Here is a 20,700-nt window from a genome sequence, read left to right as displayed (position 1 = left end):
TCCATATCTGTGCTGCATTGTAGTATAGGAGGTCAGTGCAGAATTTTGCTGACCAGTGACCACCAGTATTATATAGCAGTACGGTACAGTAGTCCACTGCTCTACCTACCTCTGTGTCGTCAAGTATACTATCCATCCATACTTGTGGTGCATTTTAGTTGTGCGCAGTATATATAGTAGGAGGACAGTGCAGAATTTTGCTGACCACCAGTATATAATATATAGCAGTACGGTACAGTAGGCCACTGCTCTACCTACCTCTGTGTCGTCAAGTATACTATCCATCCATACCTGTGGTGCATTTTAGTTGTGCGCAGTATTATATAGTAGGAGGGCAGTACAGAATTTTGCTGACCACTAGTATATAATATATAGCAGTACGGTACAGTAGGCCATTGCTATTGATATATTACTGGCATATAAAAAATTAAAAAATGGAGAACAAAAATGTGGAGGGTAAAATAGGGATAGATCAAGATCCACTTCCACCTCGTGCTGAAGCTGCTGCCACTAGTCATGGCCGAGACGATGAAATGCAATCAACGTCGTCTGCCAAGGCCGATGCCCAATGTCATAGTAGAGAGCATGTAAAATCCAAAAAAACAAAAGTTCAGTAAAATGACCCAAAAATCAAAATGAAAAGCGTCTGAGTAGAAGCGTAAACTTGCCAATATGCCATTTACGTCACGGAGTGGCAAGGAATGGCTGAGGCCCTGGGCTATGTTCATGGCTAGTGGTTCAGATTCACATGAGGATGGAAGCACTCATCCTCTCGCTAGAAAAATGAAAAGACTTAAGCTGGCAAAAGCACAGCAAAGAACTGTGCGTTCTTCTAAATCACAAATCCCCAAGGAGAGTCCAATTGTGTCGGTTGCGATGCTTGACCTTCCCAACACTGGACGGGATGAGGTGGCGCCTTCCACCATTTGCACGCCCTCTGCAAGTGCTGGAAGGAGCACCCGCAGTACAGTTCCTCATAGTCAAATTGAAGATGTCACTGTTGAAGTACACCAGGATGAGGATATGGGTGTTGCTAGCGCTGAGGAGGAAATTGACAAGGAGGATTCTGATGGTGAGGTGGTTTGTTTAAGTCAGGCACCCGGGGAGACACCTGTTGTCCATGGGACGAATATGGCCATTGACATGCCTGGTCAAATTACAAAAAAAATCACCTCGTCGGTGTGGAATTATTTTAACAGAAATGCGGACAACATTTGTCAAGCCGTGTGTTGCCTTTGTCAAGCTGTAATAAGTAGGGGTAAGGACGATAACCACCTAGGAACATCCTCCCTTATACGTCACCTGGAGCGCATTCATCAGAAATCATTGACAAGTTCAAAAACTTTGGGTGACAGCGGAAGCAGTCCACTGACAACTAAATCCCTTCCTCTTGTAACCAAGCTCCTGCAAACCACACCACCAACTCCCTCAATGTCAATTTCCTCCTTAGACAGGAAAGCCAATAGTCCTGCAGGCCATGTCACTGTCAAGTCTGACGAGTCCTCTCCTGCCTGGGATTCCTCCTATGCATCCTTGAGTGTAACGCCTACTGCTGCTGGCGCTGCTGTTGTTGCTGCTGGGAGTTGATCGTCATCCCAGAGGGGAAGTCGGAAGACCACTTGTACTACTTCCAGTAAGCAATTGACTGTCCAACAGTCCTTTGTGAGGAAAATGAAATATCACAGCAGTCATCCTGCTGCAAAGCAGATAACTCAGGCCTTGGCAGCCTGGGTGGTGTTAAACGTGTGTCCGGTATCCACCGTAAATTCACAGGGAATTACAGAATCTATTGAGTTAGTGCGTCCCCGGTACCAAATACCATCTAGGTTCCACTTCTCTAGGCAGGCGATACCGGGAATGTACACAGACCTCAGAAAAAGAGCCACCAGTGTCCTAAAAAATGCAGTTGTACCCAATGTCCACTTAATCACGGACATGTGGACAAGTGGAGCAGGGCAGACTCAGGACTATATGACTGTGACAGCCCACTGGGTAGATGTATTGCCTCCCACAGCAAGAACAGCAGCGGCGGCACCAGTAGCAGCATCTCGCAAACGCCAACTCGTTCCTAGGCAGGCTACGCTTTGTATCACCGCTTTCCATAAGAGGCACACAGCTGACAACCTCTTACGGAAACTGAGGAACATCATCGCAGATTGGCTTACCCCAATTGGACTCTCCTGGGGATTTGTGACATCGGACAATGCCACCAATATTGTGCGTGCATTACATGTGGGCAAATTCCAGCATGTCCCATGTTTTGCACATACATTGAATTTGGTGGTGCAGAATTATTTGAAAAATGACAGGGGCGTGCAAGAGATGCTATCGGTGGCCCGAAGAATTGCGGCCCACTTTCGGCATTCAGCCACCGCGTGCCGAAGACTGGAGCAGCAGCAAACACTCCTGAACCTGCCCCGCCATCATCTGAAGCAAGAGGTGGTAACGAGGTGGAATTCAACCCTCTATATGCTTCAGAGGATGGAGGAGCAGCAAAAGGCCATTCAAGCCTATACAGCTACCTACGATATAGGCAAAGGAGGGGGAATGCACCTGACTCAAGCGCAGTGGAGAATGATTTCAACGTTGTGCAAGGTTCTGCAACCCTTCGAACTTGCCACACGTGAAGTCAGTTCAGACACTGCCAGCCTGAGTCAGGTCATTCCCCTCATCAGGCTTTTGCAGAAGAAGCTGGAGAGATTGAAGGAGGAGCTAAAACAGAGCGATTCCGCTAGGCATGTGGGACTTGTGGATGGAGCCCTTAATTCGCTTAACCAGGATTCACGGGTGGTCAATCTGTTGAAATCAGAGCACTACACTTTGGCCACCGTGCTCGATCCTAGGTTTAAAGCCTATGTTGTATCTCTCTTTCCGGCAGACACAAGTCTGCAGAGGTGCAATGACCTGCTGGTGAGACACTTGTCAAGTCAAGCGGAACGTGACACGTCAACAGTTTCTCCTTCACATTCTCCCGCAACTGGGGCTGCGAGGAAAAGGCTAAGAATTCAGAGCCCACCCGCTGGCGGTGATGCAGGGCAGTCTGGAGCGAGTGCTGACATCTGGTCTGGACTGAAGGACCTGCCAACGATTACTGACATGTCTTCTACTGTCACTGGATATGATTCTGTCACCATTGAAAGAATGGTGGAGGATTATATGAGTGACAGCATCCAAGTAGGCACGTCAGACAGTCTGTACGTATACTGGCAGAAAAAAAGAGGCAATTTGGAGGCCCTTGCACAAACTGGCTTTATTTTACCTAAGTTGCCTCCCCTCCAGTGTGTACTCCGAAAAAGTGTTTAGTGCAGCCGCTCACCTTGTCAGCAATCGGCGTGCAAGGTTACTTCCAGAAAATGTGGAGAAGATGATGTTCATCAAAATGAATTATAATCAATTCCTCTGTCGAGACATTCACCAGCAATTGCCTCCAGAAAGTACACAGGGACCTGAGATGGTGGATTCCAGTGGGGACGAATTAATAATCTGTGAGGAGGGGGATGTACACAGTGAAAGGGGTGAGGAATCAGAGGATGAGGAGGAGGTGGACATCTTGCCTCTGTAGAGCCAGTTTGTGCAAGGAGAGATTGATTGCTTCTTTTTTGGTGGGGGCCCAAACCAACCAGTCATTTCAGTCACAGTCATTTCAGTCAGTGGCAGATCCTGTTGCTGAAATGATGGGTTTGTTAAAGTGTGCATGTCCTGTTTATACAACATAAGGGTGGGTGGGAGGGCCCAAGGACAATTCCATCTTGCACCTCTTTTTTCTTTCATTTATCTTTGCATCATGTGCTGTTTGGGGACTATTTTTTGAAGTGCCATCCTGTCTGACACTACAGTGCCACTCCTAGATGGGCCAGGTGTTTGTGTCGGCCACTTGGGTCGCTTAGCTTAGCCATCCAGCGACCTTGGTGCACCTCTTTTTTTCTTTGCATCATGTGCTGTTTGGGGACTATTTTTTAAATCTGCCATCCTGTCTGACACTGCAGTGCTACTCCTAAATGGGCCAGGTGTTTGTGTCAGCCACTTGGGTCGCTTAGCTTAGCCATCCAGCGACCTTGGTGCACCTCTTTTTTTCTTTCCATCATGTGCTGTTTGGGGACTATTTTTTAAATCGGCCATCCTGTCTGACACTGCAGTGCCACTCCTAGATGGGCCAGGTGTTTGTGTCGGCCACTTGGGTCGCTTAGCTTAGCCATCCAGCGACCTTGGTGCACCTCTTTTTTTCTTTGCATCATGTGCTGTTTGAGGACTATTTTTTAAATCGGCCATCCTGTCTGACACTGCAGTGCCACTCCTAGATGGGCCAGGTGTTTGTGTCGGTCACTTGAGTCGCTTAGCTTAGTCATCCAGCGACCTTGGTGCAAATTTTAGGACTAAAAATAATATTGTGAGGTGTGAGGTGTTCAGAATAGACTGGAAATGAGTGCAAATTATGGTTATTGATGTTAATAATACTATGGGATCAAAATTACCCCCAAATTCTATGCTTTAAGCTGTTTTTGAGGGTTTTTTGTAAAAAACACCCGAAACCAAAACACAGCCGAATCCGACAAAAAAAATTCAGGGAGGTTTTGCCAAAACGCGTCCGAATCCAAAACACGGCTGCGGAACCGAATCCAAAACCAAAACACAAAACTAAAAAAAATTCCGGTGCACATCACTAGTAAAAAGCCAAGGGGGTCGAATACTTTAGCAAGGCACTGTATATATATTAGAGATGAGCGCCTGAAATTTTTCGGGTTTTGTGTTTTGGTTTTGGGTTCGGTTCCGCGGCCGTGTTTTGGGTTCGAACTCGTTTTGGCAAAACCTCACCGAATTTTTTTTGTCGGATTCGGGTGTGTTTTGGATTCGGGTGTTTTTTTCAAAAAACACTAAAAAACAGCTTAAATCATAGAATTTGGGGGTCATTTTGATCCCAAAGTATTATTAACCTCAAAAACCATAATTTACACTCATTTTCAGTCTATTCTGAATACCTCACACCTCACAATATTATTTTTAGTCCTAAAATTTGCACCGAGGTCGCTGTGTGAGTAAGATAAGCGACCCTAGTGGCCGACACAAACACCGGGCCCATTTAGGAGTGGCACTGCAGTGTCACGCAGGATGTCCCTTCCAAAAAACCCTCCCCAAACAGCACATGACGCAAAGAAAAAAAGAGGCGCAATGAGGTAGCTGTGTGAGTAAGATTAGCGACCCTAGTGGCCGACACAAACACCGGGCCCATCTAGGAGTGGCACTGCAGTGTCACGCAGGATGTCCCTTCCAAAAAACCCTCCCCAAACAGCACATGACGCAAAGAAAAAAAGAGGCGCAATGAGGTAGCTGTGTGAGTAAGATTAGCGACCCTAGTGGCCGACACAAACACCGGGCCCATCTAGGAGTGGCACTGCAGTGTCACGCAGGATGTCCCTTCCAAAAAACCCTCCCCAAACAGCACATGACGCAAAGAAAAAAAGAGGCGCAATGAGGTAGCTGACTGTGTGAGTAAGATTAGCGACCCTAGTGGCCGACACAAACACCGGGCCCATCTAGGAGTGGCACTGCAGTGTCACGCAGGATGTCCCTTCCAAAAAACCCTCCCCAATCAGCACATGATGCAAAGAAAAAGAAAAGAAAAAAGAGGTGCAAGATGGAATTGTCCTTGGGCCCTCCCACCCACCCTTATGTTGTATAAACAAAACAGGACATGCACACTTTAACCAACCCATCATTTCAGTGACAGGGTCTGCCACACGACTGTGACTGATATGACGGGTTGGTTTGGACCCCCCCCAAAAAAGAAGCAATTAATCTCTCCTTGCACAAACTGGCTCTACAGAGGCAAGATGTCCACCTCATCTTCACCCTCCGATATATCACCGTGTACATCCCCCTCCTCACAGATTATCAATTCGTCCCCACTGGAATCCACCATCTCAGCTCCCTGTGTACTTTGTGGAGGCAATTGCTGCTGGTCAATGTCTCCGCGGAGGAATTGATTATAATTCATTTTAATGAACATCATCTTCTCCACATTTTCTGGATGTAACCTCGTACGCCGATTGCTGACAAGGTGAGCGGCGGCACTAAACACTCTTTCGGAGTACACACTTGTGGGAGGGCAACTTAGGTAGAATAAAGCCAGTTTGTGCAAGGGCCTCCAAATTGCCTCTTTTTCCTGCCAGTATAAGTACGGACTGTGTGACGTGCCTACTTGGATGCGGTCACTCATATAATCCTCCACCATTCTATCAATGTTGAGAGAATCATATGCAGTGACAGTAGACGACATGTCCGTAATCGTTGTCAGGTCCTTCAGTCCGGACCAGATGTCAGCATCAGCAGTCGCTCCAGACTTCCCTGCATCACCGCCAGCGGGTGGGCTCGGAATTCTGAGCCTTTTCCTCGCACCCCCAGTTGCGGGAGAATGTGAAGGAGGAGATGTTGACAGGTCGCGTTCCGCTTGACTTGACAATTTTGTCACCAGCAGGTCTTTCAACCCCAGCAGACCTGTGTCTGCCGGAAAGAGAGATCCAAGGTAGGCTTTAAATCTAGGATCGAGCACGGTGGCCAAAATGTAGTGCTCTGATTTCAACAGATTGACCACCCGTGAATCCTTGTTAAGCGAATTAAGGGCTGCATCCACAAGTCCCACATGCCTAGCGGAATCGCTCCCTTTTAGCTCCTTCTTCAATGCCTCCAGCTTCTTCTGCAAAAGCCTGATGAGGGGAATGACCTGACTCAGGCTGGCAGTGTCTGAACTGACTTCACGTGTGGCAAGTTCAAAGGGCATCAGAACCTTGCACAACGTTGAAATCATTCTCCACTGCACTTGAGACAGGTGCATTCCACCTACTATATCGTGCTCAATTGTATAGGCTTGAATGGCCTTTTGCTGCTCCTCCAACCTCTGAAGCATATAGAGGGTTGAATTCCACCTCGTTACCACTTCTTGCTTCAGATGATGGCAGGGCAGGTTCAGTAGTTTTTGGTGGTGCTCCAGTCTTCTGTACGTGGTGCCTGTACGCCGAAAGTGTCCCGCAATTTTTCTGGCCACCGACAGCATCTCTTGCACGCTCCTGTCGTTTTTTAAAAAATTCTGCACCACCAAATTCAAGGTATGTGCAAAACATGGGACGTGCTGGAATTTGCCCATATTTAATGCACACACAATATTGCTGGCGTTGTCCGATGCCACAAATCCACAGGAGAGTCCAATTGGGGTAAGCCATTCCGCGATGATCTTCCTCAGTTGCCGTAAGAGGTTTTCAGCTGTGTGCGTTTTCTGGAAAGCGGTGATACAAAGCGTAGCCTGCCTAGGAAAGAGTTGGCGTTTGCGAGATGCTGCTACTGGTGCCGCCGCTGCTGTTCTTGCGGCGGGAGTCCATACATCTACCCAGTGGGCTGTCACAGTCATATAGTCCTGACCCTGCCCTGCTCCACTTGTCCACATGTCCGTGGTTAAGTGGACATTGGGTACAACTGCATTTTTTAGGACACTGGTGAGTCTTTTTCTGACGTCCGTGTACATTCTCGGTATCGCCTGCCTAGAGAAGTGGAACCTAGATGGTATTTGGTAACGGGGGCACACTGCCTCAATAAATTGTCTAGTTCCCTGTGAACTAACGGCGGATACCGGACGCACGTCTAACACCAACATAGTTGTCAAGGACTCAGTTATCCGCTTTGCAGTAGGATGACTGCTGTGATATTTCATCTTCCTCGCAAAGGACTGTTGAACAGTCAATTGCTTACTGGAAGTAGTACAAGTGGGCTTACGACTTCCCCTCTGGGATGACCATCGACTCCCAGCGGCAACAACAGCAGCGCCAGCAGCAGTAGGCGTTACACGCAAGGATGCATCGGAGGAATCCCAGGCAGGAGAGGACTCGTCAGAATTGCCAGTGACATGGCCTGCAGGACTATTGGCATTCCTGGGGAAGGAGGAAATTGACACTGAGGGAGTTGGTGGGGTGGTTTGCGTGAGCTTGGTTACAAGAGGAAGGGATTTACTGGTCAGTGGACTGCTTCCGCTGTCACCCAAAGTTTTTGAACTTGTCACTGACTTATTATGAATGCGCTGCAGGTGACGTATAAGGGAGGATGTTCCGAGGTGGTTAACGTCCTTACCCCTACTTATTACAGCTTGACAAAGGGAACACACGGCTTGACACCTGTTGTCCGCATTTCTGGTGAAATACCTCCACACCGAAGAGCTGATTTTTTTGGTATTTTCACCTGGCATGTCAACGGCCATATTCCTCCCACGGACAACAGGTGTCTCCCCGGGTGCCTGACTTAAACAAACCACCTCACCATCAGAATCCTCCTGGTCAATTTCCTCCCCAGCGCCAGCAACACCCATATCCTCCTCATCCTGGTGTACTTCAACACTGACATCTTCAATCTGACTATCAGGAACTGGACTGCGGGTGCTCCTTCCAGCACTTGCAGGGGGCGTGCAAATGGTGGAAGGCGCATGCTCTTCACGTCCAGTGTTGGGAAGGTCAGGCATCGCAACCGACACAATTGGACTCTCCTTGTGGATTTGGGATTTCAAAGAACGCACAGTTCTTTGCGGTGCTTTTGCCAGCTTGAGTCTTTTCAGTTTTCTAGCGAGAGGCTGAGTGCTTCCATCCTCATGTGAAGCTGAACCACTAGCCATGAACATAGGCCAGGGCCTCAGCCGTTCCTTGCCACTCCGTGTGGTAAATGGCATATTGGCAAGTTTACGCTTCTCCTCCGACAATTTTATTTTAGGTTTTGGAGTCCTTTTTTTTACTGATATTTGGTGTTTTGGTTTTGACATGCTCTGTACTATGCCATTGGGCATCGGCCTTGGCAGACGACGTTGCTGGCATTTCATCGTCTCGGCCATGACTAGTGGCAGCAGCTTCAGCACGAGGTGGAAGTGGATCTTGATCTTTCCCTAATTTTGGAACCTCAACATTTTTGTTCTCCATATTTTAATAGGCACAACTAAAAGGCACCTCAGGTAAACAATGGAGATGGATGGATTGGATACTAGTATACAATTATGGACGGGCTGCCGAGTGCCGACACAGAGGTAGCCACAGCCGTGAACTACCGCACTGTACTGTGTCTGCTGCTAATATATAGACTGGTTGATAAAGAGATAGTATACTCGTAACTAGTATGCATGTATAAAGAAAGAAAAAAAAACCACGGTTAGGTGGTATATACAATTATGGACGGGCTGCCGAGTGCCGACACAGAGGTAGCCACAGCCGTGAACTACCGCACTGTACTGTGTCTGCTGCTAATATATAGACTGGTTGATAAAGAGATAGTATACTCGTAACTAGTATGTATGTATAAAGAAAGAAAAAAAAACCACGGTTAGGTGGTATATACAATTATGGACGGGCTGCCGAGTGCCGACACAGAGGTAGCCACAGCCGTGAACTACCGCACTGTACTGTGTCTGCTGCTAATATATAGACTGGTTGATAAAGAGATAGTATACTCGTAACTAGTATGTATGTATAAAGAAAGAAAAAAAAACCACGGTTAGGTGGTATATACAATTATGGACGGGCTGCCGAGTGCCGACACAGAGGTAGCCACAGCCGTGAACTACCGCACTGTACTGTGTCTGCTGCTAATATATAGACTGGTTGATAAAGAGATAGTATACTCGTAACTAGTATGTATGTATAAAGAAAGAAAGAAAAACCACGGTTAGGTGGTATATACAATTATGGACGGGCTGCCGAGTGCCGACACAGAGGTAGCCACAGCCGTGAACTACCGCACTGTACTGTGTCTGCTGCTAATATATAGACTGGTTGATAAAGAGATAGTATACTCGTAACTAGTATGTATGTATAAAGAAAGAAAAAAAAACCACGGTTAGGTGGTATATACAATTATGGACGGGCTGCCGAGTGCCGACACAGAGGTAGCCACAGCCGTGAACTACCGCACTGTACTGTGTCTGCTGCTAATATATAGACTGGTTGATAAAGAGATAGTATACTCGTAACTAGTATGTATGTATAAAGAAAGAAAAAAAAACCACGGTTAGGTGGTATATACAATTATGGACGGGCTGCCGAGTGCCGACACAGAGGTAGCCACAGCCGTGAACTACCGCACTGTACTGTGTCTGCTGCTAATATATAGACTGGTTGATAAAGAGATAGTATACTCGTAACTAGTATGTATGTATAAAGAAAGAAAAAAAAACCACGGTTAGGTGGTATATACAATTATGGACGGGCTGCCGAGTGCCGACACAGAGGTAGCCACAGCCGTGAACTACCGCACTGTACTGTGTCTGCTGCTAATATATAGACTGGTTGATAAAGAGATAGTATACTCGTAACTAGTATGTATGTATAAAGAAAGAAAAAAAAACCACGGTTAGGTGGTATATACAATTATGGACGGGCTGCCGAGTGCCGACACAGAGGTAGCCACAGCCGTGAACTACCGCACTGTACTGTGTCTGCTGCTAATATATAGACTGGTTGATAAAGAGATAGTATACTCGTAACTAGTATGTATGTATAAAGAAAGAAAAAAAAACCACGGTTAGGTGGTATATACAATTATGGACGGGCTGCCGAGTGCCGACACAGAGGTAGCCACAGCCGTGAACTACCGCACTGTACTGTGTCTGCTGCTAATATATAGACTGGTTGATAAAGAGATAGTATACTCGTAACTAGTATGTATGTATAAAGAAAGAAAAAAAAACCACGGTTAGGTGGTATATACAATTATGGACGGGCTGCCGAGTGCCGACACAGAGGTAGCCACAGCTGTGAACTACCGCACTGTACTGTGTCTGCTGCTAATATATAGACTGGTTGATAAAGAGATAGTATACTCGTAACTAGTATGTATGTATAAAGAAAGAAAAAAAAACCACGGTTAGGTGGTATATACAATTATGGACGGGCTGCCGAGTGCCGACACAGAGGTAGCCACAGCCGTGAACTACCGCACTGTACTGTGTCTGCTGCTAATATATAGACTGGTTGATAAAGAGATAGTATACTCGTAACTAGTATGTATGTATAAAGAAAGAAAAAAAAACCACGGTTAGGTGGTATATACAATTATGGACGGGCTGCCGAGTGCCGACACAGAGGTAGCCACAGCCGTGAACTACCGCACTGTACTGTGTCTGCTGCTAATATATAGACTGGTTGATAAAGAGATAGTATACTCGTAACTAGTATGTATGTATAAAGAAAGAAAAAAAAACCACGGTTAGGTGGTATATACAATTATGGACGGGCTGCCGAGTGCCGACACAGAGGTAGCCACAGCCGTGAACTACCGCACTGTACTGTGTCTGCTGCTAATATAGACTGGTTGATAAAGAGATAGTATACTACTAATATTATATATACTGGTGGTCAGGTCACTGGTCACTAGTCACACTGGCAGTGGCACTCCTGCAGCAAAAGTGTGCACTGTTTTAATATAATATTATGTACTCCTGGCTCCTGCTATAACCTATAACTGGCACTGCAGTAGTGCTCCCCAGTCTCCCCCACAATTATAAGCTGTGTGAGCTGAGCAGTCAGACAGATATATAATATATATTATATAGATGATGCAGCACACTGGCCTGAGCCTGAGCAGTGCACACAGATATGGTATGTGACTGACTGAGTCACTGTGTGTATCGCTTTTTTCAGGCAGAGAACGGATATATTAAATAAACTGCACTGTGTGTCTGGTGGTCACTCACTATATAATATATTATGTACTCCTGGCTCCTGCTATAACCTATAACTGGCACTGCAGTAGTGCTCCCCAGTCTCCCCCACAATTATAAGCTGTGTGAGCTGAGCAGTCAGACAGATATATATAATATTATATATAGATAATAGATGATGCAGCACACTGGCCTGAGCCTGAGCAGTGCACACAGATATGGTATGTGACTGAGTCACTGTGTGCTGTGTATCGCTTTTTTCAGGCAGAGAACGGATTATAAATAAAACTGGTGGTCACTATCAGCAAAACTCTGCACTGTACTGAGTACTCCTAATGCTCCCCAAAATTAGTAAATCAAGTGTCTCTCTAATCTATTCTAAACGGAGAGGACGCCAGCCACGTCCTCTCCCTATCAATCTCAATGCACGTGTGAAAATGGCGGCGACGCGCGGCTCCTTATATAGAATCCGAGTCTCGCGATAGAATCCGAGCCTCGCGAGAATCCGACAGCGTCATGATGACGTTCGGGCGCGCTCGGGTTAACCGAGCAAGGCGGGAAGATCCGAGTCGCTCGGACCCGTGAAAAAAAACATGAAGTTCTGGCGGGTTCGGATTCAGAGAAACCGAACCCGCTCATCTCTAATATATATATATATATAGTGTAGAACACTGTAGAGATCAGACAGCAGCACTCTGGGTCTTCCGTGAAAATAAATTTTTTATATATATATATATATATATATATATATACATACTGTATGTATATATATATATATATATATATACATATATATATATATATATATATGTATATATACAGTATATATATAATGTGGGAAGGGGCATCATAGCATGGGCTTTCTCTGGAATTAATCTTGTCATGTCCCTTCCTCATGAGATATGCGCCTTATGTCCCTATTGAAAAAAAAAATAGGGGGGAAGGGAGGGGCACCACTTCTCTCTCTTGCACAGGGCAGCAAAAAGTCTAGTTACAGCTCTGCCGATGTTAGCAGAGCTGCCAGCTGACTCATGCCAGGCATCTCCTGCTGCATCGCGTATTGAGGCAAGATGTATGAGGACAAATCTGTATCCAAGCAGAGGCAGAGGTCACAGTGTTAGTGGCCATGTGAGTGACGTGTGCAGTTAGGTTGGTTGTGCAATAGTGTTCAGCTTATGTGTAAGAGACATTATGTTTGTCATGTGTATAAATGCATTTATAATGTGTGTCATATGTGTAAGGAGCATTACTGTGTGATATTATGTGTATAACTGCATTACTAATGTGTGGCATTATGTGTATAAGGTGCTCTACTGTGTGGCGTAACGTATAGAAAGGGCACTACTGTGTGGTCTAATGTGAATAAAGAGCAATATGATGTGGTGTAATGTGAATAAGGATCAATTCAGTGTGATGTAATGTGAATAAGGGGTACTACTGTGAGGAGTAACGTATATAAGGTAAAATGGTACTACTGTGTGATGTAACGTGAATAAGGGACACTATCGCATAATAAAATGTGAATAAAGTTGCACTACTGTGTGGCATAATTTGAATTGAGGGTACTAATGTGTGGCCATGCCCCTTCCCAGCAAGAACACACCCCTTTTTGGGCTGTGTACCAAATGTGCGCACTGTTCCTTTTAAAATATAGGGGGTAGGAGCACAAAATGAGGACTGCTATGAGTGAGGGGTGATGGTTCTGGGAAAGAGGTGCAGGGTCAGATGCGGAACTAGTGGTGATGCCAGGGGGCACCAGCCAAAATCTTGCCTAGGGCATCTTTTTGGTTAGGGTCGGCTCTGTGTTCCGGCATGTAATATAAGTCAGCATATGACTAGTCATGATCTCTTGCACAGGCAGCAAAACCAAAGAAAAGAATTGCTGATGTGAGGATCCATCCAATCGCAAATAGTTTCTTATACCATGGTCCAGCTAGGCAACCAACATGTTGTTTATAATATATAAATACAGTGAGGGAAGTAACGAAGTCTGAGTTCAGTGGCCATACGGGATGCCGGCTGAACTCAGACTTTTTTTTAAAGGGACAATCATGTACAAGGCATGGTTTAGCATTGTACGTGATCGCCCCTTTAAAAATACGTCCTAGTTCGGCCTGCATCCCGTATGGTCGCCAAATTCAGACTTTATTACATGTTAGAATGTATTGGGCATCCAAAATGAATAAATAAAATATTGTTTAGCACAAATATTTCCTGTACAAACACACATTTTAAAAGCAAAATTGGACAGATCAGGTAGGCCTGAATTTGTCACATAATTATAGAGCTGACCATAGTTAGTCAGAAAAATGCTATACAATTGGACTTACCTCATAGTCCACAGATACAGTTAATATCAAATCAAATCCATCAACTGCAAAATAGTCTGATTCCACGTCCACAGTATGGTCTGGTGCAACAATTAATTCTGTCACCTTGTAACCGATGGGATTATTTTCTTCCACGCTTATAAATTGTTCTCTTGCTGTACAAGCTATAGAAAAAAATAGGTTTCAAACGTTTTATTTCTGTAAACAGACCTAGGGGTATATTTACTAAAGTTAAATTTTTTAGAAGAACAGTAGAGATGTTGATCATAGCAACCAATCAGATTCTATTTTTCATTTATCTAGCACCTTCTAGAAGACAATAGCTAGAATCTAACATTGCCACCAAACAGGCATAAATAAAAGAGTTGTTAAGTTAAATATAGAGTACATCTAGTTTATTTAACATCTATAATAGTTGATAAATTAAATATACATCTCGTTTACAGTATTTCTATCTTTTGGTTGCAGAAAGTAGTTAATCTCTGTTGCAAGTGGTTAGGGCTCCGTTACCTGCTGCTAGGATCCCGGCGGTCAGCATTCCAACCCTGGGATCACGGCAGCAGAATGCTGGCAGGGTGAGCGCAACTAAGCCTCTTGCGGGCAGTGGGCTCGGTGGCTCACTGCACTCACCACAGGTTCTATTCTCACTCTATGGGTGTCATGGACACCCACAAGTGGTAATATAGGCTGTTGGTTGGCATTCTGTGTGCCGGCATTTCTGGCGTTCGGGACCCCGGCATCGGTATGCTGACTGCTGGGACCCCAGTTAGCTAACCGCATCCTGTTGCAAGATCTCATCTATACTAGTGCTAAAGCATTGGCTACTATAAAACACAATAGCCCTAATTCAGACCTGTTCACTTGCTAGGGTTTTTTTTTGCAGTCCTGCGTTTGCATAGTTGCCGCCCATAGGGGAGTGTATTTTTGCTTTGCAAGTGTGCGAACGCATGTGTAGCAGAGCTGTACAAACAGACTTTATGCAGTCTCTGAGTAGCCCAGGACTAACTCAGCCACTGTGATCACTTCAGCCTGTTCGGGACCAGAATTGACGTCAGGAACCCTCCCTGTAAACGCATCGACACGCTTGCGTTTTTCCAACCACTCACAGAAAATGGTCAGTTGTCACCCACAAATGGCTTCTTTCTGTCAATCTCCTTGCGAACGCCCGTGCGAATGGATTCTTTGCACAAACCCATCACTGAGCAGCAATCCGCTTTGTACCTGTGCGATGCTCCCGCCCGCGCATTGTGGTGCATATGCATGCGCAGTTTAGACCTGATCGCAAGCTGTACGAAAACACAGCCTAGTGATCAGGCTACATCAGGCCCAATATTCTAAGCCGACAAGAAAATGTTGTACTTAGCTGCTCCTTGCATTTTACTGCACAAATCTAGGCACCCAAATATAGATAATATAATGCACATGGATCCACTCAGTACTCCAAGGTAATCAACAGCTAAGAATAATTTATAAACTCATCACATCATCACATCAAACTCTCTGTAGCATTGAAGCTGGGTACACTCTACAGCTGAGCACACATTTTTTTAATGATTTATCTTTTTGAGCCGAATCAAAACGATAAGTCATCCACATCGTCCAGTGTGACTGTGTACGTATTATCGTACGCTACCATGTGTCGTTCATCACATTGTCCCATCTGCCGTACATACAGGTCAATCTGATGATATTGTCAATGATTTTCAGCAAATCGTCTAATGTGTACGCAAGCACTACCTACTGTTATATACCTGATATATCGTAAATGACCAAATGACCAAACAGCGCAAGATATATTGGGGGTAATTCCGAGTTGATCGCAGCAGGAACCATGTGCACTGCAGGGGAGGCAGATATAACATGTGCAGAGAGAGTTAGATTTGGGTGGGGTGTGTTCAATCTGCAATCTAATTTGCAGTGTAAAAATAAAGCAGCCAGTATTTGCCCTGCACAGAAACAAAATAACCCACCCAAATCTACTGTAACGCTCTCTGCACATGTTATATCTGCCCCACCTGCAGTGCACATGGTTTTGCCCAACTGCTAACAAAGTTCCTGCTGCGATCAACTCGGAATTACCCCCATTGTTCAGTTGTTTGATTGAACAGTGTGTATGCACTATGGGGCTAATTCAGTAAGGATCGCTGATGTGTTCTTTACTGCATTTGCTCGATGTTCGAGTCCTACTCATATGCAGAACCGGTCCTGCGGTCATAGTAACATAGTAGTAACATAGGGGGTCATTCAGATCTGATTGCAGCAGCAAATTTGTTAGCTAATGGGCAAAACTATGTGCACTGAAGGGGGTGCAGATGTAACATGTGCAGAATGAGTTAGATTTGGGTGGGTTATATTGTTTCTGTGCAGGGTAAATACTGGCTGCTTTATTTTTACACTGCAATTTAGATTTCAGTTTGAACACACCCCACTCAAATCTAACTCTCTCTGTACATGTTATATCTACCCCCCATGCAGTGCACATTGGCCCTCATACCGACCTGGTCGCACGCAGGCGGATTTTTGCGCTGCTGCGACCAGGTAATCGCAGGGGAGCGATCGCTTGTGCAGAGAGCTGCACAAACAAAAGTTTGTGCAGTCTCTGCACAGCTCAGGACTTACTCAGCCGCTGAGACAATCCAGCCTGGAGGTGACGCCAGGTTTCCTCCCTGGAAACGGCCGGGCACACCTGCGTTCGTCCGGACACTCCTTCAAAACAGTGAGTTGACACCCCTAGCCGGCCTCTCACTGTCAATCTTCTTGCGTTCGCCTCTGCAAACGCTTTCTTCATTCTTTTCGTTGCTGCGGGCAGTGATGCACCTGCATATTGCGGCCCGCATGCATGCGCTGTTGAGACCTGATCGCACGGCTGGAAAAACTGCAGCGTGCGAAAGGGTCGGAATAACCCCCATGGTTTTGCCTATTAGCTAACAAATTTGCTGCTGTGATCAGGTCTGAATTAGGCCCTTAGTTTCTGAGGTTGATAAAAGACAATTTGTCCATCAAGTTCAACTTGTTAATGATCTCCTACACTGTAATATAGGTTGAGTATCCCTTATCCAAAATGTTTGGGACCAGAAGTATTTTGGATATCGGAATTTTCCGAATTTTGGAGTAATTACATACCACAATGAGATATCATGGCAATGGGACCCAAGTCTAAGCACAGAATGCATTTCTGTTTCATATACACCTTATACACACAGCCTGAAGGTAATTTTAGCCAATATTTTTTATAACTTTGTGCATTAAACAAAGTGTGTGTACATTCACACAATTCATTTATGTTTTATATACACCTTATACACACAGCCTGAAGGTCATTTAATACAATATTTGTAATAACTTTGTGTATTAAGCAAAGTTTGTTTACATTGAGCCACCAGAAAACAAAGATTTCACTATCTCACTCAAAAAATTCTGTATTTCGGAATATTCCGTATTTCGGAATATTTGGATATGGGATACTCAACCTGTATTTTAAAACTAATTTTTACTGTGGTGAATGGTTAACTGTTATGTCTATTCATCTATTATTATTTTTATTGTTTACTATAGTGCATGATTTACCCACCATGGGCCCTCATTCCGAGTCGTTCGCTCGGTAAATTTCATCGCATCGCAGTGATTTTCCGCTTAGTGCGCATGCGTAATGTCCGCACTGCGACTGCGCCAAGTAATTTTGCAATGAAGATAGTATTTTTACTCACGGCTTTTTCTTCGCTCCGGCGATCGTAATGTGATTGACAGGAAATGGGTGTTACTGGGCGGAAACAGGCCGTTTTATGGGCGTGTGGGGAAAAACGCTACCGTTTCCGGAAAAAACGCGGGAGTGGCTGGAGAAACGGAGGAGTGTCTGGGCGAACGCTGGGAGTGTTTGTGACGTCAACCCAGGAACGACAAGCACTGAACTGATCGCAGATGCCGAGTAAGTCTGAAGCTACTCTGAAACTGCTAAGAAGTTTGTAATCGCAATATTGCGAATACATCGTTCGCAATTTTAAGAAGCTAAGATTCACTCCCAGTAGGCGGCGGCTTAGCGTGTGCAATACTGCTAAAATCGCCTTGCGAGCGAACAACTCGGAATGACCTCCATAACCCGGTATATCCTTATCAATTAGGAATTTATCTAGCCCATTCTTAAAAGTAATGATCGAGTCCACCATTACTACTCTCTCAGGCAGGGAATTCCAAATACGTATTATCCTTACTGTGAAGAAACCTTTCTGTATCTGGGTGCGGTATCTCCTCTCCTCTAACCTAAGCGTATTTCCGCGTGGCCTTTGTGTTGATCTTACCAAAAACAAATTCCCTGCTAGCTCTGTGTATTGACCCCTTATATATTTGTAAATGTTAATCATGTCCCCTCTTAACCTCCTTTTTTCCAGTGTAAACATTCCCAGCCTAGCAAGCCTTTCCTCGTATTCTAGCATCTCCGTCCAACCCCTTAATCAATTTGATTGCCCATCTCTGAACCTTTTCTAGTTCCAGGATATCCTTTTTATAGTATGGTGCCCATAATTGTGCACAGTATTCAAGATGTGGCCTCACAAGTGATTTATTTAATGGGAGTATAACACTCTCATCCCTTGCATTAATTCCCCGCATTATGCATGCTTATTTGCTGCATTCTTGCTTTGGGTACAACTGCTAAGATTGTTATCTATGTTAACGCCTAAATCTTTTTCCAAAACCGAATCCCCTAGTTTTTCCCCATTTAGTGTGTAGGTACTATATATGTTCTTGCTTACCAATGTGCATTACCTTACATTTATGTATATTGAACTTCATTTTCCATTTTGATGCCTGCCTATGCTTTCAGTTTGAATAAGTCATTCTGAAGAGACTCAGCATCCCACTCAGAATTTATAACCTTACACAGTTTGGTATCGTTTGTAAAAATTGACACCATGCTCTCTAGACCTACTTCTAGATCATTTATGAAAATGTTGAACAATAGTGGTCCAAGTTCAGACTGTTATGCAGACTACAGTGTGCTATGGGATATCTGATGGTTCTTGGTGACGCTCACGCAGTTACCCTTGCCCAGCAGTCTTTTAGCCTCCTGCAGCCAAAGACTTCACCTATAGCAGCCGCCTTTCCAGTGCAGATTAGTTCCACCCCATACTAAGATGCCCCCAGTTTTTATGTATAGACAAGGCAGCTATTGGAGGCTGGGCAAGAGTAGGTTGCAGTATGGTGAGACATTCACTGAACCATATCTAGATACTGCTGCACTACACGCGGACAGAGAGAAAGAACCAAATGCATATGAGTGCAACAATGCACAGGTAGGACTATAATCTTAACACAATCAATATATATATATATACAGTACTACAATGCACAGGATGATATTAGCAACAAGACCGTATATACATGTACAATGCACAGGGAGTTATTAGCAACAAAGCTTTAGCAAAGTCTAAAAAGATTAATAATAATAATAATAATAATAATAATTTTATTTATATAGCGCTCTTTCTCCAATAGGACTCAAGGCGCTTAACAGATACACAGCATAATATAGTACAGAAAAATAATGAAGTACATTTTTCATAAAATACAGAAGCATGAAGATACTAAAAGAGATACTATGGAAATGCTTGAGTAAACAGGAAAGTCTTGAGTCTACTTTTGAAGGATTACATCGACCTCTTTACCCTGCTCTAGGTTTGCACTAACTAACCTTATTGGTGCAAGGAATTCCTGTATACTATCCCTTAAAATACCTTCCAGTACTCTCCTCACTAAAGATGTTAGACTAACTGGTCTATAATTACCCATTCAGATTTACTTCCCTTTTTAAGTATCAGTACTACTTCCGCTGTGCGCCAGTCTTTGGAAACCATGCCTGTTGTAAGTGAGTCATTGAAAATCAAATACAGGGGTCTTTCTAGTTCAGAGTGTAGCTCCATAAGAAACCTTTGGTGAATTCCGTCGAGACCAGGTGTTTTGTTAATTTCATTTTTTAATCGGTCACAGACTACTCCCTCATTTAAATGAGCATTTAGCAGTTGGACATTATCATTGCTGAGGTTATGCGTTAATCTCACCATCTGGTCTTCTCTTGTGAATATAGATGAGAAACACTTTTTTTATGTTTCTGCTATACCATTGTCATCTTTGATTAGGACTCCCAACTAGACTTTTAAGGGGCATATGCTCTCCTTCTTTAATCTTCTGCTATTAAATGTATTTAAAAAACTTTTTGAGATTTGATTTACTTTCCTTTGCTATTAACTTTTCCGTTTCTATTTTAGAAGCTCTGATTTATTTTTTGCGTATTTTGTTACAATCCTTATAGAACTTGAATGACTCCCCCTTCCCTTCCGATTTATACTTTTTGAAAGCTCCCCTCTTTTTGGCCATTAATTTCTTGATCTTTTTGTGAAGACACATTGGTTTGGAATTGTTACTCCTTCGCTTCCTGCCCATGGTCGCTGCGCATATATGTGAATGCCTTGCGGTCTGTGGTGGTGGCGGACAGCATTCGGGAAAGTGGTGTGTGTGCTTTTTCTGGGATTGGCGAGGCCAAGGACTGTGTTGCGAGACGCCGTTTTCTTGGCCCTGCAAGCTGCACTGAGACAGCAAGGCTATAGACGGAAGCTGGCAGCTGCTGGGGAGGGGGTGAGCTGAGGAGCCCAGCTGGTATATAAAAGTAGTGACATATTGGGCGTTAACCAATAGTGAACC

At 44.6% G+C, this 20,700-nt stretch overlaps 1 protein-coding gene across 1 annotated transcript in view; it reads right to left on the bottom strand.

Moving 5' to 3' along the window:
* Positions 1-20,063, bottom strand: part of CDHR5 (cadherin related family member 5) — a 209,022-nt gene extending 188,959 nt beyond the window's left edge. The window contains exons 1-2 of the mRNA XM_063944193.1: positions 19,802-20,063; positions 14,008-14,171 (exon numbers count right to left, since the gene is read on the bottom strand). Of these exons, the coding sequence (XP_063800263.1) occupies positions 14,008-14,171; positions 19,802-20,063 (426 nt within the window). The remainder of the gene's footprint in view (positions 1-14,007; positions 14,172-19,801) is intronic.
* Between the last annotated feature and the right edge of the window lie 637 nt (positions 20,064-20,700).

Source organism: Pseudophryne corroboree, chromosome 11, assembly GCF_028390025.1.
Source record: "Pseudophryne corroboree isolate aPseCor3 chromosome 11, aPseCor3.hap2, whole genome shotgun sequence".
In the NCBI taxonomy this organism is placed as follows: domain Eukaryota; kingdom Metazoa; phylum Chordata; class Amphibia; order Anura; family Myobatrachidae; genus Pseudophryne; species Pseudophryne corroboree.
Note: the sequence above shows the minus strand (reverse complement) of the source record. Positions and strands in the feature narration are given on the sequence as shown.